The sequence below is a fragment of the Pseudophryne corroboree genome, chromosome 7 (assembly GCF_028390025.1).
Source record: "Pseudophryne corroboree isolate aPseCor3 chromosome 7, aPseCor3.hap2, whole genome shotgun sequence".
NCBI lineage: Eukaryota > Metazoa > Chordata > Amphibia > Anura > Myobatrachidae > Pseudophryne > Pseudophryne corroboree.
In genome coordinates this window covers 252,156,518-252,182,731 of record NC_086450.1, presented here as the reverse complement: position 1 = coordinate 252,182,731, position 26,214 = coordinate 252,156,518, and the positions used below count along the sequence as shown (strand labels likewise).

Here is a 26,214-nt window from a genome sequence, read left to right as displayed (position 1 = left end):
ACTGGATACTGTAGCTCAAAGAGTGTTTCTCCCAGAAGACAAGGTAAGAACACTTCAAGAGATGGTTCGCATGGTTCTCCGTCCTGCTCGAGTTTCCATTCATCTTTGCAAAAAGTTGTTGGGAAAAATGGTGTTCTCGTACGAGGCGATACAGTTCGGCAGGTTCCATGCCAGACCTTTCCAATTGGACATCCTGAACAAGTGGTCCAGTTCACATCTCCAGATGCACCGAATGATTCATCTGTCACCCCAGTCCAGGATTTCGCTCCCGTGGTGGTTGCAGTCTTTCAGCCTGCTGGAAGGTCGACGTTTCGGCATTCAGGATTGGACCCTCCTCATGACAGATCCGAGTCTACGATGATGGGGAGCTGTCACCCAGGGGGAGCAGTTCCAGGGCAGGTGGTCTGCCCAAGAGGCCCTACTCCCGATCAACATTCTGGAACTACGGGTGATACACAATGCTGTTCTTCAGGCCTCCTCTCTGCTCACGCATCGGGCGATCCAGGTTCAGTCGGACAACGCCACGGCAGTGGCGTACATCAATCGACAAGGAGAGACAAAAAGCAAGGCCTGCATGCAAGAAGTGTCAAAAATACTTCTCTGAGCGGAAAGAAATGCAAGAGCACTGTCCGCAGATTTCATTCCAGGAGTGGACAACTGGGAAGCGAACTTCCTGAGTCGCCACAACCTCCACCCGGGGGAGTGGGGATTACATCCACAGGTGTTTCAACAGATTGTCGACAGATGGGGATACCCGCAGATCGACATGATGGCATCTCGCCTCAACAAGAAGCTTCATTGCTACTGACCCTCAGGCGAGTGCAGTGGATGCACTGATGTCACCTTGGCCTTACCGCCTCGTCTACCTATTACCTACGATCCTGTTGATCCCAAGGGTGCTCCAACGGATGAGACATCACAGAATCCAAGCAATCCTGATTGCGCCGGATTGGCCCCGGAGGGAGTGGTACGCAACTCTTCTGGATATGTCCATAAAAGACCCTTGGCCTCTGCCACTAAGAAGGAATCTTCATCAAGGCTTCATTTGACGGCATGGAAGTTGAGCGGAATATCCTAGTTCACAAAGGACTTTCCAAAAATGTCATTGCCACTATGGTGCAAGCCAGAAAACCTGTGACTTCAAAACATTATCATCATATCTGGAAGAGATACGTCTTTTGGTGCAAGGAACGCACGTATCCGCCTGCAGAGCTTCACTTGGGACGTTTCCTGCAGGCTGGTGTGGATAAAGGCTTACGTCTGGGTTCCGTTAAGGTGCAGATTTCAGCTCTTTTAATTCTCTTTCAGACGAAATTGGCTGTGTTGCCAAAAAGTTCAGACCTTCTTACAAGGGGTGCTCCACATACAACCTCCCTTTTTGCCACCTACGGCACCCTCTGGCTTTGGATGTAGTGTTGCAATTTCTACAGTCCTCCTGGTTTGAGCCTCTGATGACAGTAGAAGACAAGTATCTCACATGGAAGACAGTGATGTTGTTGGCCCTGGCTTCTGCTTTACGCGTCTCAGAATTGGGGGCCTTATCGTGTAAAAGTCCTTACTTGGTCTTTACGAGGACAGAGCGTAGCTCAGGACAAGACAGCAGTTCTTGCCGTAGGTTGTCTCCGCTTTCCATCTGAATCAACCTATTGTGGTTCTGTTTTGTTCTGACGCTTCGGCTCCTCCGGAGTCTTTGGATGTGGTGCGCGCTTTGAAGATCTACGTCAAACGCACAGCTCGGGTCAGGAAGACTAATTCCTTATTCGTGCTCTGTGATGCGCAAAAGAAGGGTTGTCCTGCTTCGAAGTAGTCCATTGCTTGTTGGATTAGGCTTACTATCCAACAGGCCTATGTGTCGGCAGCCTTACCTGTTCCTAAGTCTCTGAAGGCCCACTCTACAAGATCAGTGGGGTCTTTCTGGGCGGCTGCCCGTGGAGTCTCGACCTTGCAACTATGCCGAGCTGCTACCTGGTCGGGGAAGAACACGTTTGTGAAATTCTACAAATTTGATACCCTGGCCAAAGAAAATACCCAGTTTGGGCAGGCGGTGCTGCATCAGTCTCCGCACGTTGCTGCCCATTCTGAAAGCTTTGGGACATCCCCATTGTACTAATTCTGTCCACAATATCCCTTATGGATGCTAGAGAAAATTGGATTTTAAATACCTACCGGTAAATCCTTTTCTCGTAGTCCATAAGGGATATTGGGCGCCCGCCTCTGTGCAGTTACTTTCTGCAGTTTTCTCTGTTCGGTGTTACCTGTTCAGCTGTTGCTGTTACTCTTGCCAGACGTTGCTTGCTTGGTTTTGTTTTGTTTTGGTGTGCTGGTGTATAATTCTCACCACCATTTTTGTTATGTTCCTTCTCTCGAGTATATAATTCTCCTTCGGGCACTGTTTTACCTATAACTAACCTGTATGAGGAGGCAGAGAGGGGAGGAACCAGCACACACAGTTGAACAAATTTAAAGTGCACTGGCTCCTTTGGACCTGTCTATACCGCATCGTACTAATCTGTCCACAATATCCCTTATGGACTACTAGAAAAGGATTTACCGGTAGGTATTTAAAATCCTATTTTATTCAATCTGCCAATAGCAGTTCTTAAGTACATTTCTGAGTTTCCCTTTGTAGGTGTTCTCATTTCTTAATATGTTTTGCCTGAGCTATCACTGTACACAAAAGCACATATAGATAGGTAAATCATCATCTTATTAAATTGTGTTATTTAGAATTTACCATTTTCTTAAGCTAACAATCTGCTTTGTGATGTTAACGTGTGCAACACTATTTTTTGTGCAGCATTATTCGATCACATCTGCCATTGATGACACGGATTCAGTGGAACTTGACTGTAGGGTAAGGCTGGCTGAGTTACAGAGGCAGTACAGAGAAAAGCAAATGGAACTGGCAAAGCTACAGAGGAGGAGGGACTCTGAGTAAGTAATGCATTTTTCATGGAGTAATAAACTAAAAATGAATGTTTCAGTCAGAGGCGTCACTAGTGGGGTGTGGACCGCAGCTGGATGTCAACCGTTCAGGGAGAGATACCAAAATGTTGGCTCCTCCTCAGTGACTAGGAGCCGGGTGCTGCACTGTGACGTTATAATGCAGCACCTGGTTCTCCTTTCACTGACGATCAGTCGGCAGTGCAAGTAGAGTCTCCGGGGGCAGCCCAGTATCTCCAGGAATCCTTCCTGTGATGCCACACCCTTAACCTTGAGGCTATACCCCAGTTTTGTTGTAAATGGTGACGTGCCACAAGGCCATGCCCCCATCACGTGGGGCCACGCCCCTTTTTGCACTGGCTGTCACCGACCCCGGTGCCGCCACTGGTTTCAATTATACTTATTAGCCAGTTGCACATGAGAAGCAGTAATACGTATTTAATCATACTAGAAAGGTAAGGGTTTATATGTATTATTTTCCAGCTCACATAAAGAGAAGGTATGTTTCAATGAAATTACCTTACTATTCTGATTGGGCTTTCTTAGTCTATACCTAACTTGTATAACAGTAAGTTCTTTACAGGGAGAAGCCTGGTGAAATCCTTAAGAACTTAACAAGGCGGGGCCCTGGAAGGCCAAAGAAAAGGAAGTATGGAATTAATCCTCTGCGTCATACACAAGAGAGGGCAAAACACAACACCCAAAAGTAAGGCTACAGTTCAGTAGAACACAACAGCCTGCCATCGTTTTATACATAATGGCTTGTGCTAAGAGCAGGGCAGCACTTTATCTGGTGCTACAAATAGGGCACTTAACACTGCATATAGAACATGTATGGTTTTTGATTGACTACCTTGTCTCACTAGTGCAGTGTACAATTGGGCACATCATTATTTGTCAGAATCAAAGATGTATCTGTGAAGAATGATTATGAGAGGTTATGTGTGATGAACGACGAGTGATAGAATCATAGAATTTTGACGACATATAAGAACCAGTTGCCAGTCTAGTCTGCCCAAACACATGTATACGCACACACTACGATTTTTTTTTTATTGAGTGCCAATTAACCTACTAGTATGTTTTTGGATTGTGGGAGGAAACCGGAGTACCTGGAGGAAACCCATGCAAGCAAGGGGAGAATATACAATCTCCACACAGTTAGGCCCATGGTGGGAATTGAATGAATAACCTCAGTGCTGGGAGGCAGTAATTCTAATGATTACACCATCCGTACTGCACAATAGAACATGTATGGTTGTTTGGGGTTCACTACGGCTGTCCGGCGGTCGGGCTCCCGGCGACCAGCATACCGGCGCCGGGAGCCCGACCGCCGGCATACCGACAGTGTGGCGAGCGCAAATGAGCCCCTTGCGGGCTCGCTGCGCTCGCCACGCTACGGGCACGGTGGCGCGCTAAGCGCGCCACACTATTTTATTCTCCCTCTATGGGGGTCGTGGACCCCCACGAGGGAAAATAAGTGTCGGTATGCCGGCTGTCGGGCTCCCGGCGCCGGTATACTGAGCGCCGGGAGCCCGACCGCCGGCATACAGAAGACCACCCGGTTGTTTGATTGACTACTCTTTCTCACTGGTGCTGTGTACAATTGGTCACATCATTATTTGTCAGAATCAAAGATGTATCTGAAGAGTGAGCATGAGAGGTGATGTGTGACGAGCGATGAGTGTTGATAAATGTATAAGAGTAACAAGTTATGAGTGATGAATGATGTGTCATAATGGGTGTCTTATATGGGACAGTCAAGAAGTCACAATTATAAGTGATATAAATTAAAGAGAATATATTCGCCATTTAATGGAAGTAGTCAGTGCTGATAACTTCACTATATAGGGCCGGATTCAATTAGATTTGGTTATTTACCACACCGAGACAAGGATGGTAGCCTCAGGCTTTAACACCCAGGGCTAATTAATTACAGCCTCTTTTTCTCGAGCAGTAAATTGCCTGCTAACATGAGTTAACCCATAGAATCCGGCATACAGTGCATCCGGAAAGTATTCACAGCACTTACTTTTTCCACATTTTGTAATGTTACTGCCTTATCCCAAAATAGAATAAATTATTTTCTCTTACGTCCTAGAGGATGCTTGGGTCCACATTAGTACCATGGGCTATAGATGGGTCCACCAGGAGCCATTGGCACTTTAAGAATTTGAGAGTGTGGGCTGGCTCCTCCCTCTATGCCCCTCCTACCAGACTCCGTTTAGAAAATGTGCCCGGAGGAGCCGGTCACAGCTAGGGGAGCTCTCCTGAGCTTTCCTGGAAAAGTTTTAATTTAGAGTTTATTTTTTACAGGAGGCTGTTGGCAACAGCCTGCCTGCAGCGTGGGACTAAGGGGGAGAGCAGTGTCTGCCCTGTGGGGTCTGAGCCACTGACTCCGCTGACTGGACACTGAGCTCCAGAGGGGATAGATCGTTCCCCGCCACAGGGGATCGCTCACCCCAGCAGCCTGCCGGCACCCCCTTACAGAGCTGAAGTGAGTGGTGAGTTAATCACCAACCCCCTAGCAAGCGGGGGGGCGGTATGAAGATGGCGGCAATGGAGAAGGAGCGCGGTATTAACTGTGCTCCTGGATGGTACCAGAGGCACATAGTGCGGCGCTGTGAGGGGCACCCTGGGCCAGGATCTCAGCCAGCAAAACTCCTCAGGCCAGTTTAAACTTCTGAAGAGCGGGAAGAAAGCGACATTAAGGGGGCAGAGCTTCTCCTCAGAGCGGACCCTGCAGCGTTCCAGCGCCATTTTCCTGCATGCAAAGCTGAAAGAAAGATACTGGTCTCTCCACAGCAACTCCAGCTTACTGTATACGGTACCAAGGGGTTGTAGAAGGAAGGTGAGGCTGTTATATGACTGTGTGTCCTGTTAAGGAGCACAAGTCAGCGCTGATAAGGGGTTTCTCCTTTCTAAAAGCGCTGGTGTGGGTTGGCTCCAATCTCTGTCTCTCTCTTGCCATTCTTGGGAGGGAAACTATGTCTACCCCCACCTGTGTGTGTGTGTGTGTGTGTGTGTGTGTGTGTGTGTGTGTGTGTGTGTGTGTGTGTGTGTGGAGTGTTTGGTGGTCACCTGTAGCAATGTCCAGGGGCACAGTGTCATATGCTGCAGAGGATTTATCCTCCCAGGATGATCCCATTCCATGTAATCAGGTTAGCACTGGTTTAGCACAGATTCTAGCAAGGGAACCAGAGTGGTTTTCCTCTATCAAGACTTGGATTTCTCAGATTTCTGGCAGGGTTGCCGTAATTAATCTGCAACCCAGGTATTGCAGACCTCTATGGCTGTATGGCACTTGTCTGGTACCTAGGGACACCCCGCTATATACCCCCACAAACGTGCACTTGTGCAGGTAACACAAGACAACACGGATACCGATTCTGACACTACAGATGGTGATGGGGATGTGTTGCGGGGGGCCGCATCTCTTGCAAGGGGGGTGCAGTTGTTGATAGAGGCTATCAGGGATGTGTTAAATGTTAATGATACCACACCTGAGCAGGTTGAGGAGGCTTTTTTCACTGAAAATAAGAAAGCCTAGCTAACCTTCCCTGCATCAAAAGAGCTGAATGCTATATTTGAAAAAACAGGGGGTAACCCCTGAAAAGAAGTTTCAGATCCCTAAGAGGATTCTGGTGGCTTTACCTTTCCCTGAGGAGGATAGGAAAAAATGGGAAAACCCGCCGATTGTTGACGCATCGGTGTCCAGACTCTCAAAGAAGGTGGTTTTACCTGTGCGGGATCTACCGCCTTAAAAGAGCCGGCAGATAGGAAAATTGATAATACACTTAAATCAATGTACACTACTTCGGGGGCCATATTACGTCCCACTATTGCTAGTGCATGGAAGGCAATAGTGAAGTTGTCGGCTGCCTTAATTAAGGATTTGGATACGATGGATAGGGATGACGTTGCATTGTATTTACGCAACATTCATGATTCTGCTGGTTTTATGGTAGAATCCATGAAGGACCTGGGTTCCATAGCTGCGGGAATTTCTTCCATGTCTGTTTCAGCTCGTCGGGGACTGTGGCTGTGCCAGTGGTCGGCCGACGCGGAATCCAGAAGAAGTGTGGAGTCGCTACCATATACAGGTCAGGCTCTCTTTGGGGTAGCTCTAGACGTGTGGATATCCACCGCTACAGCGGGTAAGTCTCCCGTTTCTTCTCTCAGCAGCACCTGCTCCAAAGAAATCCTTCTCCTCAGCTGCGCAGCAGTCCTTTCAGCCTAACAAGCCCAGAAAGGCCAGCTCTCCAATACCTTCTTTAGAGCAGGTAAGGTTAAGCCCAAGAAACCTGCCGCTGCAGGTTCCCAGAAACAAAAGCCTGCTTCAGGTGCCCCAGAGTCCTCCGCATGGCGGTGGATGGGACGGCCCAGAGGTGGGGCCTGTGGGAGCGAGACTCAGACAGTTCTGTCATGTCTGGGTACCGTCCGGCCTGCATCCCTGGGTAGTAGATATTGTGTCTCAGGGATACACGCTGGAATTTCAAAGTCTCCCTCCTCATCGTTTTTTCAAGTCAGGCTTACCAACTCTGTTGGAGGACAGCACAGTGCTTCAAGATGCTGTCCAAAAGCTGGTGGAGGCACAGGTCATTGTGCCGGTACCACCTCACATGCTGACAAAGGGTTACTATTCGAACCTTTTCGTGGTACCGAAACCGGATGGTTCGGTCAGGCCCATTCTGAACCTAAAATCGTTGAACCCCTTTCTAAAGGAGTTCAAGTTCAAGATGCAGTCTCTCAGGGCGGTGATATCAGGTCTGGAAGAAGGGGAATTCCTGGTATCACTGGATATCAAGGATGCATACCTTCACATTCCGATTTGGCTGCTGCATCAGGCTTATCTCTGCTTTGCATTGCTGGACTGTCATTTTCAGTTCCAGGCCCTGCCATTCGGCCTCTCCACAGCACCGAGGGTGTTTACCAAGGTGATGGCGGAAATGATGATGCTACTCCACAAGCAGGGTGTGAACATCATTCCTTATCTGGACGATCTCCTGATAAAGGCATCGTCCAAGGAGAAGCTGCTGCAATCCATTGTTCTCACAACACGACTGCTCCAGAGTCATGGGTGGATTCTGAATTTTCCAAAGTCACATTTGGAACCTACCCAGAGATTGTCATTTCTGGGAATGATCCTGGATACGGAAGTGCAGCGGGTGTATCTTCCGCGAGACAAGGCGTTGGTGATCCAATCCATGGTCTGGGATGTCTTGAAGCCACCCCGGGTGTCGGTTCATCAATGCATTCGCCTTCTGGGAAAGATGGTGGCCTCTTACGATGCTCTCCAGTACGGGAGGTTCTATGCTCGGCCCTTCCAAATGGATCTCCTGGACAAGTGGTCGGGATCTCACCTCCACAAGCATCAGAGAATTCGTCTGTCGCCAAGGGCAAGGATTTCTCTCCTCTGGTGGCTCCATTTGCCTCACCTCCTAGAAGGCCGCAGGTTCAGGATTCAGGACTGGGTCCTGCTAACAACGGATGCGAGCCTCCGGGGCTGGGGAGCAGTCACTCAAGGAGTAACCTTTTAAGGACGGTGGTCAAGCCTGGAAGCCGGCCTGCCCTTCAACATCCTAGAACTAAGAGCCGTCTACAACGGTCTTCTTCTGGTGGCCCCTCTTCTGAGAAATCGGGCCATCCAAGTGCAGTCTGACAAAGTAACAACAGTGGCTTACATAAACTGACAGGGCGGAACGAAGAGCAGAGCGGCAATGTCAGATGTGACAAAAATACTTCTCTGGACAGAAAAACACGCGTTGGCGCTGTCAGCCATCTTCATTCCGGGAGTAGACAACTGGGAAGCAGACTTCCTCAGCAGACACGATCTCCATCCAGGTGAGTGGGTACTCCATCCGGAGGTTTTCAAGGAAATAACAGATCTTTGGAGATTGCCCAAAATAGACATGATGGCCTCTCGTCTGAACAAGAAGCTTCGGCGTTATTGTTCCAGGTCGAGGGACCCACAGGCAGTGGCAGTGGACTCCCTGGTGTCTCCATGGGTGTTCCAGTTAGTGTACGTGTTTCCACCACTCCCACTCATCCCAAGGATCCTAAAGCTCATAAGGAGATCAAGGGTTCAAGCGATCCTCATTGCCCCAGATTGTCCAAGAAGGGCTTGGTACGCAGACCTTCTGAATCTACTGCAAGAAGAGCCGAGGCCTCTTCCTCTTCGGGAGGACCTGCTGCAGCAGGGGCCGTTCGCCTGTCAAGACTTACCGCGGCTACGTTTGACGGCATGGAAGTTGAGTGCCTGATTCTTGCTCGGAAAGGTATTCCGAAAAAAGTTATTCCTACCCTCATACAGGCTAGGAAAGGGGTAACGTCAAAACATTACCATCGTATTTGGAAGAAATATGTTTCTTGGTGTGAGTCCAAGAATTTTCCTGTGGTGGAATTTCAACTGGGACGTTTCCTCCTCTTCCTGCAAGCAGTAGTGGATATGGGTCTGAGGTCGGGATCTGTGAAGGTCCAGATTTCAGCCCTATCCGTTTTATTTTCAGTAGCAATTGGCTGCCCTCCCTGAGGTTCAGGCCTTTTTGAAGGGAGTTCTGCATATCCAACCTCCCATTGTACCGCCTGCGGCGCCATGGGACCTTTACGTGGTGTTGCAGTTCCTCCAGTCGGATTGGTTTGAGCCTCTACAGGAGGTGGAGCTCAAATTTCTTACATGGAAGGCTGTCACTTTGTTGGCCTTAGCTTCTGCTATACGTGTCTCCGAGCTGGGGGCTTTATCCTGTCAAAGCCCTTACTTGATCTTCCTCGAAGATAGACCTGAGCTCCGGACTCGTCAGCAGTTTCTTCCAAAGGTTGTGTCGGCATTTCATATCAACCAACCTATTGTGGTGCCAGTGGCTACTGACGCCTCAATTACTTCAAAGTCCTTGGATGTCGTGAGGGCTCTGAAGATTTATGTGAAGAGAACTTATCGTCACAGAAAGTCGGACTCTCTGTTTGTCCTATATGATCCCAAGAAAATTGGGTGTCCTGCTTCTAAGCAGACGATTTCTCGCTGGATTAGGTTCACTATCCAGCACGCTTATTCTACGGCAGGACTGCCGTGTCCAAAATCTGTTAAGGCCCACCCTACTCGTAAGGTGGGGTCTTCCTGGGCGGCTGCCCGGGGTGTCTCGGCAGTGCAACTTTGCCGAGCTGCAACTTGGTCTGGGTCGAACACGTTTGCAAAGTTTTACAAGTTCGATTTTTTGGCCTCTGATGATCTGAAGTTCAGTCAATCAGTTCTGCAGGAGCCTCCACGCTCTCCCTACCGTTCTGGGAGCTTTGCTACATCCCCATGGTACTAATGTGGACCCCAGCATCCTCTAGGACGTAAGAGAAAATAGGATTTTGGTACCTACCGGTAAATCCTTTTCTCGTAGTCCGTAGAGGATGCTGGGCGCACGCCCAGCGCTTCGTTTTCCTGCTATTGTTATTTGGTTCAGTACAACTTCGTTTTAGTTGAGTACTGCTTTGTTACTTGGTAAGTAATATTTCAGCTGTTTTTGAGTAGTTCAAGCTAGATGTCTTGACTTGCCTTGTATGTGTGAGCTGGTGTGAATCTCACCACTATCTGTGTTAAGTGCTTCTCTCGAAGTATGTCGTCTCCTCGGGCACAGTTTCTAGACTGAGTCTGGTAGGAGGGGCATAGAGGGAGGAGCCATCCCACACTTTCAAACTCTTAAAGTGCCAATGGCTCCTGGTGGACCCATCTATACCCCATGGTACTAATGTGTACCCCAGCTTCCTCTACAGACTACGAGAAAAGGATTTACCGGTAGGTACCAAAATCCTATTTTTTGCCATCAAAATTCTACACACAATGACATAATGATAGTGTGAAAAAAGTTTCTTTGAGATTTTTGCAAATTTATTAAAAAGTTCTTGGAGCTATAGGTTAACAATTTCGCAACATCCGCGATCAGGGAATTTAACGCAGATTTCTGTTCGAGCCTCCTCAGGCTTGAATAGAAATCTGTGTTAACTGCAGGGTGCAGCAGGCGATAATTGAATATCCCTGGCAGAGCAATTAGCCTGCAGCAATTAACTGCGGGTTATTGAATGTGGACTATAAAATGGATTTCCAATTAATTGTACTGAAGACAGAGAAATGCTCTAATTACATAGATTTAGGTGGGTGTTGGAAGAGAAAAATATGGTATATGCTAAACAATGCAGCTAGCCCGGATCCCTGTAATGGTGAGGGCGTGGCCTAATCTGCCCCCTTTTAAAAAATAAGCTTGCAAGCTACTTTTAATGCACCACAAAACTGTGACAACCGGCACAGGGAAGCATCGTGCAACTGGGGACAGATCTGGAATGGGGGGTGCACGATCAGTGCGATCTTACCCCTACCTGCATGCAGAGGAGACTGCTGACAGCGGGCACAGCCTTCCTGGACCCACCACAGCCAAGCACACAGTTTCATGTGCTGGGCTGGGGAGAGGCTGCTGCCGGATGACAGTTGATAGGGGATGGTGCAGCCCCTACAAGAAGCCTGGGTAATTAGTACCCATCCCCCTCTCTGCGCCACTGACTATCAGTCTTATTTGTAGAATTTTAGTTTTGTTCTGACTAGTTCACAGTAGTTCATCAATAATTTCTCCAAACAGTGAGAGATCAAATCACCCATACTCCCAAGTTTTGTATAGAATAATAATTGTTATGATGACACATGATTCCCAGAGATTTATGTGTCCAATACACTGTTATGGTCAATTATGATATTTCCACCTTGTCAGTTTCATCCATGTGTGATGATGTTTTGAAAAAATACCACTTACCACATGTAACACGATAGTACTCATTTATTATCAGTTATTTATATAATACACTCCTGTTTCACACCACTTGACAGAGAATAATTGTCCATTCACAGCAGTCCCTACTCCAGTGGAGTTTACAATATTTATTCCCTGCCATGTGCAAACTCAGTAGGGATCATTTTTCATGAGTAGCCAGTTAACCTACCAGTATTTTTTTTGGTTTTTGGGAGGAAACCAGCTCAAGCATGGGAAGAATATGAAAACTCCACACAGTTAGGGCTGTGGCGGGAATCGAACCTAAGGCTGGGTACACATCAGAATGTCAGGAAAATGACGTGATGTGCGCTCCGATTTCCCTTCAACCCAGAACAAACGATATAGAGTGTACACACTGTGCAGTTGGATTGCATAAGATTTATCTTTGCTCCTGTATACACTGTGCAACCATCTTTAAGATTCAAAGAGATTTGCAAAGAGCAAGCAGATTGTTAGTCTATCTGGGGCATGCTTTTATATTCATGTCATATTCAGAATAATTGTTAAAGCATAACTTTTATTAGCATACCCTTAAAGAAGAGTCAAGACGATATCAATATATACATAAGAATTAAAAAATTATTATTAGTATTGTCTCTTTAAATATGGTGACGCAGCACATGGTTTAACCCCTTTAGTGCTACTGCCGCCACTAGCCATGTGGCGGAAAGTGGGGAAGCTGGCTCTGAACTGGCATTTGGCCACAGGTACACAAAGAACGATGTGCGCCACATCGTTCACAACATCTTCCTTCTGACGTGCAGCACAGAAGATGAGAAGATGCGATAAACAACGCACGTGAATGTTCCATTGTGCATACACATCAGACGATATGGACGTGCAATTCGCCTGAAAACGACAAATCGACCAATAGATCATCTGATGTGTATACCCAACCAAAGACCTAAGACTGCTGTGAGGCAATATTGCTAACCATTACCCCAAATGTCATTCCACATGACTTATTATTTGTCTCATATCATTTAATCCTTCTTCACTTGTCCATCTTTACTCTTTGCTTATTACTTATTGCTCATCACTCATCAATTAACAGAAATGATTTTTCACACATCACCTGCTTCATTGATTATGAAATATAATTATGTTTAATTGTGATTGTGAACTAGTACATTTACAGGCCATATTTACACACCACACCAAAACCAAACCCCATTCCCATAGGGGAAAGAGGTACTTGTTACAATACTGAAATAAGACTTAAAGTGCACCCATGTCGAGGTTGAGTTTTAATTATTTATTGAAAATAACACAGTTTTTATTAGGTGTTCCAAAATAACTCTCGCAGTTTTCCCTGGAGATTGGCCACATGTAGAAACATTAACCAGGCACAGCACAGTCTCTACATTACCTACAGACACCCTGATGCTTCTTACTCTTTGTAAGCGCTACTAAAGTGGGTAGATTAGGAAAGATAGCAGTATGCATCTATGCTGTTTAGTATGTTAGGCATGCTATAATGCAGTCCCTCTAATGTGAAGGAATAGAGAGAAAAACATTTCGTTTTAGCCTATACATAATATAAAAGAAATCCATTCATTAATAAATAAAACCTTATCTCCCATTTTTGGTAGGTCTACACTAAGAAAAAACAAGTTTTCTCTTACGTCCTAGAGGATGCTGGGGACTCCAAAATGACCATGGGGTATAGACGGGATCCGCAGGAGACATGGGCACACTAAAAAGACTTTTACTGGGTTTGAAATGGCTCCTCCCTCTATGCCCCTCCCCCAGACCTCATTTAGACTCTGTGCCCAGGAGTGACTGGACACACACTAGGGGAGCTCTCCTGAGTTTCTCTGGAAAAGACTTATGTTAGGTTTTTTATTTTCAGGGAGACCTGCTGGCTACAGGCTCCCTGCATCGTGGGACTGAGGGGAGAGAAGTCAGACCTACTTCTTCTTAGTTAAGGGTTCTGCTTCTTAGGCTACTGGACACCATTAGCGCCAGAGAGTTTGATCGCTTGGTTCGCCTAGCTGCTTGTTCCCGGAGCCGCGCCGTCACCCCCCTCACAGAAGCCAGAAGAAAGAAGCCGGGTGAGTATTAGAAGAACAGAAGACATCAGACGGCAGAAGACTTCAGTAACGGTACAGCGCAGCAGTCGCGCTGCGCTCCAATCTCCCACACACATCACCAACGGCACTTACAGGGGGCAGGGCGCTGGGGGGGAGCGCCCTGAGCAGCAGTTACTGAGGGTCAGTTTACCTGGCAGAAGGCATATTCGGTGCCCAGGCACCGTATAGAATACCCCCGCCAGTATAAAAATTTCAAATTTGAGCGGTACTACAGCGCGCCGGGAAGGGGCAGGGCTTAGCCGCACAGCTCACCAGCGCCATTTTCTCTCTCCACAGCTGCTGCAGAGACGCTGGCCCAGACCTCCAAGCTCCTTCCAAGTAACAAGGGAGCAAAACGGGTGCTTTTTATTTTATTTATTTGGTGCTTTTTATTGTTATATGGCAGCGCTAACCTCATATATTATTGCTTTGTAGTATATGGGCGCTGGGATGTGAGCTGGCATACTCCCTCTGTGTTTCTCTCTGCACGCTTCCCTGTGGGTCTGTCCCCTTGTTTTGGTCGACGTGAGTGTGGGTGTGTCGGTACTACGTGTCGACATGTCTGATGCATCCGGAGGAAGTTACTGGGGGCGCAGAAAAGGATTTGGGAAGGACTCTGTCGGCACAGCCGACTGCTGATTGGGTGAATATGTTGAGTACACTGAATGCAAATGTGGCTTTATTGTCTAAGAGGCTGGATATATCTGATTCTCAGACACAAACATGGAGGAAATCCATGGAGGACACTTTGTCTCCGATACAGACCCCCTCAGGGTCACAGAAACGTTCATTTACCCGGATGGTAGATACAGATACTGACACAGACTCTGATTCCGATGTCGATTTCAATGAGGCTACTTTACACCCAAGGGTAGTTAGGAGTATTCAGTACATGATTGTGGCTATTAAAGATGTTTTACATATCTCTGAGGAACCTGCTGTTCCAGACACAAGGGTTTGCTTATTTACAGGGAAAAAGCCTGAGGTGAAGTTTCCCCCCTCTCATGAAATGAACACTCTTTGTGAAAAGGCTTGGGAGTTGCCGGACAAGAGGTGGCAGATTCCCAAGAGAATTTTTATGGTATATCCTTTCCCCTCTGATAACAGGGAGAAATGGGAGTCGTCTCCCAATGTCGACAAGGCTCTATCCCGATTGTCCAAGAAGGTGGCGCTTCCGTCTCCTGACATGGCTGCTCTCAAGGATCTGGCGGATCGCAAGCTGGAGACGACATTGAAGGCCATTTTCGTTAATACTGGTGCATTGCTCAGACCTGCTGTGGCATCGGTTTGGGTGAGTAGTGCTATTGTTAAGTGGGCTGATAATTTGGCTTTTGATATGGATACCCTTGATAAGGATAACATTCTTTTGACTCTTAGTTATATCAAGGACGCTGCAGATTACCTAAAGGATGCGGCGAGGGATGTTGGCCTCTTGGGATCAAGAGCTAATGCCATGGCGGTCTCGGCCAGGAGGGCGCTGTGGACTCATCAATGGAATGCTAATGCCGACTCCAAGAAAAATATGGAAGCTCTCCCCTTTAAAGGTAGTGTCTTGTTTGGTGACGGCCTTGCTGACCTGTTGTCTACCGCTACTGCGGGTAAGTCATCTTTTCTTCCTTATGTTCCCACACAACAGAAAAAGGTGCCCCATCAGCAGATGCAGTCCTTTCGGCATAATAAATACAAAAGAGGAAGGGGTTCGTCCTTCCTCGCTTCAAAGGGTAGAGGAAGGGGAAAGAGGTCGCCTGCAGTGTCAGGCGCCCAGGACCAAAAGTCCTCCCCCGCCTCTACCAAGTCCACCGCATGACGCTGGGGCTCCCCTGTGGGAGTCCGTGCCGCTGGGAGGCCATCTCCGATTCTTCAGTCAGGTCTGGTTTCAATCGGCCCTGGATCCTTGGGTTTTAGACATAGTGTCCCAAACTGGAGTTTCAGGAGATGCCCCCCCGCCGCTTTTTCAAGTCGGCCCTTCCAGTTTCTCTTCCAGAAAGAGTAGTAGTAAATGTTGCGATACAAAAGCTGTGTCAACAGAGGGTCGTTGTGCCGGTACCCCCATCCCAACGGGGGGAAGGGTTCTATTCGAGCCTCTTTGTTGTGCCGAAGCCGGACGGCTCGGTCAGATTGATTCTGATCCTAAAATCCCTCAATCCATACTTGAAAACTTTCAAGTTCAAGATGGAATCTCTTCGAGCTGTGATCTCCAGCTTAGAAGGGGGGGATTTTATGGCGTCAGTCGACATAAAGGATGCCTACTTACACGTCCCGATATATCCTCCTCAGCAGGCCTTCCTGAGATTTGCGGTACAGGATTGTCATTACCAATTTCAGACGTTGCCGTTTGGACTTTCCACGGCCCGAGGGTTTTCACCAAGGTTATGGCAGAAATTATGATACTCCTTCGCAAGCAAGGGGTCACAATTATACCGTACTTGGACGATCTCCTGATAGCAAGAGAACAGTTGCTAAGAAATGTGGATCTCTCCCTGTCGGTGCTGCGACATCACGGTTGGATTCTAAATTTGCCAAAGTCTCAGTTGATCCCGACAACTCGGCTGCCCTTCCTGGGCATGATCCTAGACACGGAGCTACAGAGAGTGTTTCTTCCGGAGGACAAAGCTCTGGAAATACAGACCATGGCAAGGAGCTTCTGAGACCGGCAAGAGTGTCGATTCATCAATGCACTCGAGTGCTAGGGAAGATGGTTGCGGCTTACGAAGCCATTCCGTTTGGCAGGTTTCATGCTCGGGTGTTTCAGTGGGATTTGCTGAACAAATGGTCCGGGTCTCACCTGCACATGCACCGGAAAAAAAGTCTATCATCCAGGGCCAGGATTTCTCTCCTGTGGTGGCTGCAAGGCTCTCACCTTCTAGAAGGACGCCGATTCGGAATCCAGGACTGGGTCCTGCTTACCACAGATGCAAGTCTCCGAGGCTGGGGCGCAGTCACGCTAGGAAGAAGTTTCCAGGGAAAATGGTCAAGCCAGGAATCTTGTCTCCACATAAATGTTCTTGAGTTAAGAGTTACAACGGTCTCCTGCAAGCGAAGAACCTTCTTCAGGGTTTCCCTGTCCTGATGCAGTCGGACAACATAACAGCGGTGGCGTACGTAAACCGCCAAGGCGGAACAAGGACCAGGGCGGCAATGGCGGAAGCCAAAAAAATTATCCGCTGGGCGGAACAGCACGTGAGCGCTCTGTCAGTAGTCTTCCTTCCGGGCGTGGACAGCTGGTAAGCAGACTTCCTCAGCATACACGATCTCCATCCAGGAGAGTGGGCTCTTCATCAAGAGGAATTTGCAGAAGTGACAAGGCGTTGGGGAATTCCTCTGATAGACATGATGGCGTCTCGCCTCAACAAGAAGCTTCCGAAGTATTGTTCCAGGTCGAGGGACCCCCAAGCCTGTGCGGTGGATGCCCTGGTAACTCCGTGGGTGTTTCAGTCGGTGTATGTGTTCCCTCCGCTTCCTCTCATTCCAAAGGTGTTGAGGATCATAAGACGAACAAGGGTTCAGGCTTTACTCGTCGCTCCAGATTGGCCTTGGAGGGCCTGGTATCCGGATCTTCAGGAATTACTAGTGGAAGATCCCTGGCCACTTCCTCTAAGAGAGGACCTGTTACTGCAGGGGCCCTGCTTGTTCCTGGACTTACCGCGGCTGCGTTTGACGGCGTGGAAGTTGAACGCCTGATCCTAACCCGGAAGGGTATTCCCGGGGAGGTCATCCCCACTCTCCTTAAGGCTAGGAAGGAGGTCACGGCAAAACATTATCACCGTATTTGGAGAAGGTATGTCTCGTGGTGTGAAACCAAAGCAGCTCCTGCGGAGGAGTTTCACTTTGGTCGTTTCCTCCATTTTTTGCAGGCAGGCGTGGATGCAGGCCTGAAATTGGGTTCCATCAAAGTGCAGATTTCGGCTTTATCTATTTTCTTTCAAAAAGAATTGGCCGTCCTTCCTGAGGTTCAGACTTTCATACAGGGAGTGCTGCATATCCATCCTCCATTTGTGCCACCCGTGGCACCGTGGGATCTTGAAGTGGTGTTGCAGTTTCTTATGTCTCACTGGTTTGAACCTTTGCGTAAGGTTGAGTTAAAGTTTCTCACTTGGAAAGTGGTCATGCTTTTGGCTTTGGCGTCTGCCAGACGAGTGTCCGAATTGGCGGCTTTGTCTCACAAGAGACCATGTGGATAGAGCGGAATTGAGGACTCGTCAACAATTTCTGCCGAAGGTGGTTTCTTCGTTTCACATAAGTCAACCTATTGTGGTACCTGTGGCTACGGATGCTGTGGCAGTCCCAAAATCTCTTGATGTTGTAAGAGCTTTGAAAATTTATGTCGCCAGAACGGCTCTTACTAGAAAAACAGAGGCTCTGTTTGTCCTGTATGCTTCCAACAAGATTGGAAATCCTGCTTCTAAGCAGACTATTGCACGCTGGATTTGTAATACGATTCAGCACGCTCATTCTTCGGCTGGGCTACCGTTGCCGAAGTCAGTAAAGGCCCATTCTACCAGGAAGGTGGGCTCATCTTGGGCGGCTGCCCGAGGTGTCTCGGCACTTCAACTTTGCCGAGCAGCTACATGGTCGGGTTCAAACACTTTTGCTAAGTTTTACAAGTTTGATACCCTGGCTGATGAGGACCTTATGTTTGCTCAATCGGTGCTGCAGAGTCGTCCGCACTCTCCCGTCCGGTCTGAAGCTTTGATATAGACCCCATGGTCCTTTTGGAGTCCCCAGCATCCTCTAGGACGTAAGAGAAAATAGGATTTTAATACCTACCCGTAAATCCTTTTCTCCTAGTCCGTAGAGGATGCTGGGCGCCCATCCCAGTGTGGACTGTTCCTTGCAGTTGTATTGATACTGGTTCTTTTCGGTTACACGAGGTTTGTGTATCAGTTGTATTCAGCTAGTTGCTGTTGTTAGTTCACACTGTTATCTGGTTCCTGCTGCTCCAGTTGTACGGTATGTTTGTGGTGTGGGCTGGTATGTTTCTCGCCCTTAGTTTAACAAAAATCCTTTCCTCAAAATGTCTGTCTCTCCTGGGTACAGTTCCTATAACTGAGGTCTGGGGGAGGGGCATAGAGGGAGGATCCAGTTCACACCCAGTAAAAGTCTTTTTAGTGTACCCATGTCTCCTGCGGATCCCGTCTATACCCCATGGTCCTTTTGGAGTCCCCAGCATCCTCTACAGACTAGGAGAAAAGGATTTACCGGTAGGTATTAAAATCCTATTTATTTCATTCTGAGTCTTAAAAGTATTTAGTGGTTGATCTCTAGGGCAGTTTTGTTTATTTTGAAAATTGAAGAGGTTGTTTGATCTGATAGCTTACCTTCAGTTAATCAATATTATGGAAATGAATGGTGATATCAAACCTACAGTCATTCATTTTTCTTTTCCATTTTCGATTTCTTTACAGGCTCAGCAATTGTGTTTTACTCTCTGAAAGATCTAAAACAGGTGATTGTTTACGAAGGACATTGCTGAACATTTCGGAAGTTGGTGAGGTGGAAAATGGAGGTGGAAATTTGAAAAGCAGAATAAACAGTTGGGAGGAACAAAGCAGAGCAGAAGGTTACATGTATGAGGTTAGTGAAGCTTCATATAATAAACTACCATACCATATTTGTACTGTATTTATGAGATTTTACTTTGACATCCATATGCATAGAGGATAATAAGAATTTACTTACCGATAATTCTATTTCTCATAGTCCGTAGTGGATGCTGGGAACTCCGTAAGGACCATGGGGAATAGCGGCTCCGCAGGAGACTGGGCACAAAAAGTAAAAGCTTTAGACTAGCTGGTGTGCACTGGCTCCTCCCCCTATGACCCTCCTCCAAGCCTCAGTTAAGATACTGTGCCCGGACGAGCGTACATAATAAGGAAGGATCTTGAATCCCGGGTAAGACTCATACCAGCCACACCAATCACACCGTACAACTCGTGATCTGAACCCAGTTAACAGTATGATAACCGTAGGAGCCTCTGAAAAGATGGCTTCCAACAATAAACAAACCGATTTGTTTGTAACAATAACTATATACAAGTATTGCAGACAATCAGCACTTGGGATGGGCGCCCAGCATCCACTACGGACTATGAGAAATAGAATTATCGGTAAGTAAATTCTCATTTTCTCTGACGTCCTAGTGGATGCTGGGAACTCCGTAAGGACCATGGGGATTATACCAAAGCTCCCAAACGGGCGGGAGAGTGCGGATGACTCTGCAGCACCGAATGAGAGAACTCCAGGTCCTCCTCAGCCAGGGTATCAAATTTGTAGAATTTAGCAAACGTGTTTGCCCCTGACCAAGTAGCTGCTCGGCAAAGTTGTAAAGCCGAGACCCCTCGGGCAGCCGCCCAAGATGAGCCCACCTTCCTTGTGGAATGGGCTTTTACAGATTTTGGCTGTGGCAGGCCTGCCACAGAATGTGCAAGTTGAATTGTACTACAAATCCAACGAGCAATCGTCTGCTTAGAAGCAGGAGCACCCAGCTTGTTGGGTGCATACAGTATAAACAGCGAGTCAGATTTTCTGACTCCAGCCGTCCTGGAAACATATATTTTCAGGGCCCTGACTACGTCCAGCAACTTGGAGTCCTCCAAGTCCCTAGTAGCCACAGGTACCACAATAGGTTGATTCATGTGAAACGCTGAAACCACCTTAGGGAGAAATTGAGGATGAGTCCTCAATTCCGCCCTATCCGAATGAAATATCAGGTAAGGGCTTTTAAAGGATAAAGCCGCCAATTCTGATACGCGCCTGGCTGAAGCCAGGGCCAACAGCATTACCACTTTCCATGTGAGATATTTCAAATCCACTGTGGCAAGTGGTTCAAACCAATGTGATTTTAGGAACCCTAAAACTACATTGAGATCCCAAGGTGCCACTGGAGGCACAAAAGGAGGCTGTATATGCAGTACCCCTTTGACAAACGTCTGAACTTCAGGCACTGAAGCCAGTTCTTTCTGGAAGAAGATCGACAGGGCCGAAATTTGAACCTTAATGGATCCTAATTTTAGGCCCATAGACAATCCTGCTTGCAGGAAATGTAGGAAACGACCCAGTTGAAATTCCTCCGTAGGGGCCTTCTTGGCCTCACACCACGCAACATATTTTCGCCAAATGCGATGATAATGTTTTGCAGTTACATCCTTCCTGGCCTTGATCAGGGTAGGGATGACTTCATCTGGAATGCCTTTTTCCTTCAGGATCCGGCGTTCAACCGCCATGCCGTCAAACGCAGCCGCGGTAAGTCTTGGAACAGACAAGGTCCCTGCTGGAGCAGGTCCTTCCTTAGAGGTAGAGGCCACGGGTCCTCCGTGAGCATCTCTTGCAGCTCCGGGTACCAAGTTCTTCTTGGCCAATCCGGAGCCACGAGTATCGTTCTTACTCCTCTCCTTCTTATGATTCTCAGTACTTTTGGTATGAGAGGAAGAGGAGGGAACACATATACCGACTGGAACACCCACGGAGTTACCAGAGCGTCCACCGCTATTGCCTGAGGGTCCCTTGACCTGGCGCAATATCTGTCCAGTTTCTTGTTGAGACGGGACGCCATCATGTCCACCTTTGGTTTTTCCCAACGGTTTACAATCACTTGGAAGACTTCTGGATGAAGTCCCCACTCCCCCGGGTGGAGGTCGTGTCTGCTGAGGAAGTCTGCTTCCCAGTTGTCCACTCCCGGAATGAACACTGCTGACAGTGCTATCACATGATTTTCCGCCCAGCGGAGAATCCTTGCAGCTTCTGCCATTGCCCTCCTGCTTCTTGTGCCGCCCTGTCTGTTTACGTGGGCGACAGCCGTGATGTTGTCCGACTGGATCAATACCGGTTGACCCTGAAGCAGAGGCCTTGCTTGACTTAGGGCATTGTAAATGGCCCTTAGCTCTAGGATATTTATGTGAAGAGACGTTTCCATGCTTGACCACAAGCCCTGGAAATTTCTTCCCTGTGTGACTGCTCCCCAGCCTCTCAGGCTGGCCTCCGTGGTTACCAGCATCCAATCCTGAATGCCGAATCTGCGGCCCTCTAGAAGATGAGCCTTCTGTAACCACCACAGGAGAGATACCCTTGTCCTTGGAGATAGGGTTATCTGCTGATGCATCTGAAGATGCGATCCGGACCATTTGTCCAGCAGATCCCACTGAAAAGTTCTTGCATGGAATCTTCCGAATGGAATCGCTTCGTAAGAAGCCACAATTTTTCCCAGGACTCTCGTGCACTGATGCACTGACACTTGTCCTGGTTTTAGGAGGTTCCTGACTAGCTCGGATAACTCCCTGGCCTTCTCCTCTGGGAGAAACCCCTTTTTCTGGACTGTGTCCAGAATCATCCCTAGGAACAGTAGACGTGTTGTTGGAATCAGCTGTGATTTTGGGATATTTAGAATCCACCCGTGCTGACGTAGCACTACCTGAGATAGTGCTACTCCGACCTCTAACTGTTCCCTGGACCTTGCCCTTATCAGGAGATCGTCCAAGTAAAGGATAATTAATACGCCTTTTCTTCGAAGAAGAATCATCATTTCGGCCATTACCTTGGTAAAGACCCGTGGTGCCGTGGACAATCCAAACGGCAGCGTCTGAAACTGATAATGACAGTTTTGTATCACAAACCTGAGGTACCCTTGGTGAGAAGGGTAGATTGGGACATGGAGATAAGCATCCTTGATGTCTAGAGATACCATATAGTCCCCTTCTTCCAGGTTCGCTATCACTGCCCTGAGTGACTCCATCTTGAATTTGAACCTTTTTATGTAAGTGTTCAAAGATTTTAGATTTAAAATTGGTCTCACCGAGCCGTCCGGCTTCGGTACCACAAACAGCGTGGAATAATACCCCTTTCCCTGTTGTAGAAGGGGTACCTTGATTATCACCTGCTGGGAATACAGCTTGTGAATAGCTTCCAATACTGCCTCCCTGTCGGAGGGAGACGTTGGTAGAGCAGACTTCAGGAACCGGCGAGGGGGAGACGTCTCGAATTCCAATTTGTACCCCTGTGATACTACCTGCAGGATCCAGGGGTCCACTTGCGAGTGAGCCCACTGCGCGCTGAAATTCTTGAGACGGCCCCCCACCGTGCCCGAGTCTGCTTGCAGAGCCCCAGCGTCATGCTGAGGACTTGGCAGAAGCGGGGGAGGGCTTCTGCTCCTGGGAAGAGGCTGCATGGTGCAGTCTTTTTCCCCTTCCTCTGCCCCGGGGCAGGAACGAGCGGCCTTTTTCCCTCTTGCCCTCATAGGGACGAAAGGACTGGGTTTGAAAAGACGGTGTCTTTTTCTGCTGAGAGGTGACCTGGGGTAAAAAGGTGGATTTTCCAGCCGTTGCTGTGGCCACCAGGTCCGATAGACCGACCCCAAATAACTCCTCCCCTTTATACGGCAATACTTCCATATGTCGTTTGGAATCCGCATCACCTGACCACTGTCGCGTCCATAACGTTCTTCTGGCAGAAATGGACATCGCACTTACTCTAGATGCCAGGGTGCAAATATCCCTCTGTGCATCTCGCATATATAGTAATGCATCCTTTAAATGCTCTATAGTTAATAATATACTGTCCCTATCCAGGGTATCAATATTTTCAGTCAGGGAATCCGACCAAGCCACTCCAGCGCTGCACATCCAGGCTGAGGCGATCGCTGGTCGCAGTATAACACCGGTATGTGTGTATATACCTTTTAAGATATTTTCCAGCCTTCTATCAGCTGGTTCCTTAAGAGCGGCCGTATCAGGAGACGGTAACGCCACTTGTTTTGATAAGCGTGTGAGCGCCTTATCTACCCTAGGGGGTGTTTCCCAACGTGCCCTAACCTCTGGCGGGAAAGGGTATAGTGCCAATAATTTATTAGAAATCAGCAGTTTTTTATCGGGGGAAACCCACGCTTTATCACACACCTCATTTAATTCATCTGACTCAGGAAAAACCACTGGTAGTTTTTTCACACCCCACATAATACCCTTTTTTGTTGTACTTGTAGTGTCAGAAATGTTCAATGCCTCCTTGATTGCCGTGATCATGTAACGTGTGGCCCTACTGGACATTACGTTTGTCTCGTCACCGTCGACACTGGATTCAGTATCCGTGTCAGGGTCTGTGTCGACCATCTGAGGTAACGGGCGTTTTAGCGCCCCTGACGGTGTCTGAGACGCCTGAACAGGCACTAATTGATTTGTCGGCTGTCTCATGTCGTCAACAGTTTTTTGCAAAGTGCTGACATTGTCACGTAATTCTTTAATTACTACCATCCAGTCAGGTGTCGACTCCCTAGGGGGTGACATCACTAACACAGGCAATTGCTCTGCTTCCACATCATTTTCCTCCTCATACATGTCGACACAATCGTACCGACACCCAGCACACACACAGGGAATTCTCTGATAGAGGACAGGACCCCACTAGCCCTTTGGGGAGACAGAGGGAGAGTTTGCCAGCACACACCAGAGCGCTATATATATACAGGGATAACCTTATATAAGTGTTACTCCCTGTTATAGCTGCTGTATTTATATATTAGCTGCCAATAGTGCCCCCCTCTCTGTTTTACCCTGTTTCTGTAGTGCAGGACTGCAGGGGAGAGTCAGGGAGCCGTCCTTCCAGCGGAGCTGTGAAAGAAAATGGCGCTTGTGTGCTGAGGAGAAAGGCTCCGCCCCCTTCACGGCGGCCTTTTCTCCCGCTTTTTTTCAGGAAACTGGCAGGGGATAAATGCATCCATATAGCACAGGAGCTATATGTGATGCATTTTTTTTAGCCATATAAGGTTTTTATATCGTTTTTATTGCGTCTCAGGGCGCTCCCCCCCAGCGCCCTGCACCCTCAGTGACCGGAGTGTGAAGTGTGCTGAGAGCAATGGCGCACAGCTGCAGTGCTGTGCGCTACCTTATTTGAAGACAGGAACGTCTTCTGCCGCCGCTTTCTCCGGGCCTCTTCGCTCTTCTGGCTCTGTAAGGGGGCCGGCGGCGCGGCTCCGGGACCCATCCAGGCTGAACCTGTGATCGTCCCTCTGGAGCTAATGTCCAGTAGCCAAGAAGCCCAATCCACTCTGCAGTCAGGTGAGTTCGCTTCTTCTCCCCTTAGTCCCACGATGCAGTGAGCCTGTTGCCAGCAGGACTCACTGAAAATAAAAAACCTATTTAAACTTTTACTTCTAAGCAGCTCAGGAGAGCCACCTAGCTTGCACCCTTCTCGTTCGGGCACAAAAATCTAACTGAGGCTTGGAGGAGGGTCATAGGGGGAGGAGCCAGTGCACACCAGCTAGTCTAAAGCTTTTACTTTTTGTGCCCAGTCTCCTGCGGAGCCGCTATTCCCCATGGTCCTTACGGAGTTCCCAGCATCCACTAGGACGTCAGAGAAAATGGGTTTTTGACTGTAAAAATCATCATCTTTAAATTATTTTGTTCCCCAGAATTAACAGATATAATTATATAGATCTGTTGCACTGGAATGTAAAATAAACAGATGGGCTTTTTTTATGCCAGTGTGGGAGCCCTAGTTCTATCATTAAAAATTATATTTAACTACCTCAATATGATATTTTTGCCTGTAGATTAAACTGTTTGAATTAGAATAGCAAAAGTGATTGATTTATGATATATATATATATATATATATATATATATAATGCGCTCTATATATATATATATATATATATATATATATATATATATATATATATATATACTCCACTGTCTGGCCGCACTCCCTGCGCTGAAATAACGTTTCAAAGTTTTACTTTGTCTTCAGGATACACATACAACAAATGAACCACAGTTATATAGCCATTACACCAGGTAACTCACTCCCCTTCACTTCTGGGAACACCTTTCCCAATTACACTAATAGCTTCATTATACAGCAGGTGTGTCAGTGTTTCACCCTCACTGAAACACCCAGAAACACCATATATGTGATAAAATCTTAAAAACACTAGCAGACATCGAATGACAGACAATACAATATCACAGCTATGAATTATATAATGGACAGTGATACAATCTAAATCAGTAGAACACATATGGTCATTGAAAACAGCTTAAAATCATTTTATCATTTAACCCCTTTGGGACCAGTGTCTCCAACCTCATAATCCACTTACTTTCGCATCTTAATAGTTTACTACCCCGATCTCCCCCTCTAAATGCATTAGACGGGACAGGCACAGGGCGCAGCATAGCGGAGGTGATTGTGGAGTGCCGGCTGGAGGAGAATTGTATGTAGTGCACCATGCAGGTGACGCAAGCAAGGCACCCTTACCTATGATTGTCGGACCAGGAGATCATTCCTGTATATTTTGGAGGATTTGGTTTTAAACGGTGGTGGTGGACACTTGCAAACACTGAATACCGGGCAAGGCACTTTAACATGGCAGAATCAGCATCTGGTGAGGATGTAGAAGGAGGCTACAG

General features: G+C 47.7%; 1 protein-coding gene across 4 annotated transcripts in view; it reads left to right on the top strand.

Moving 5' to 3' along the window:
* The window catches only part of TNRC18 (trinucleotide repeat containing 18), a 1,076,633-nt gene that overhangs the window by 471,429 nt on the left and 578,990 nt on the right, over positions 1–26,214 (top strand). For 3 of the 4 annotated variants that reach the window (XM_063934091.1, XM_063934092.1, XM_063934090.1), the window contains exons 12-14: positions 2,798–2,934; positions 3,527–3,649; positions 19,225–19,393. In XM_063934091.1, the coding sequence (XP_063790161.1) occupies positions 2,798–2,934; positions 3,527–3,649; positions 19,225–19,393 (429 nt within the window). The remainder of the gene's footprint in view (positions 1–2,797; positions 2,935–3,526; positions 3,650–19,224; positions 19,394–26,214) is intronic. The other variant, XM_063934093.1, reaches the window with a different exon arrangement.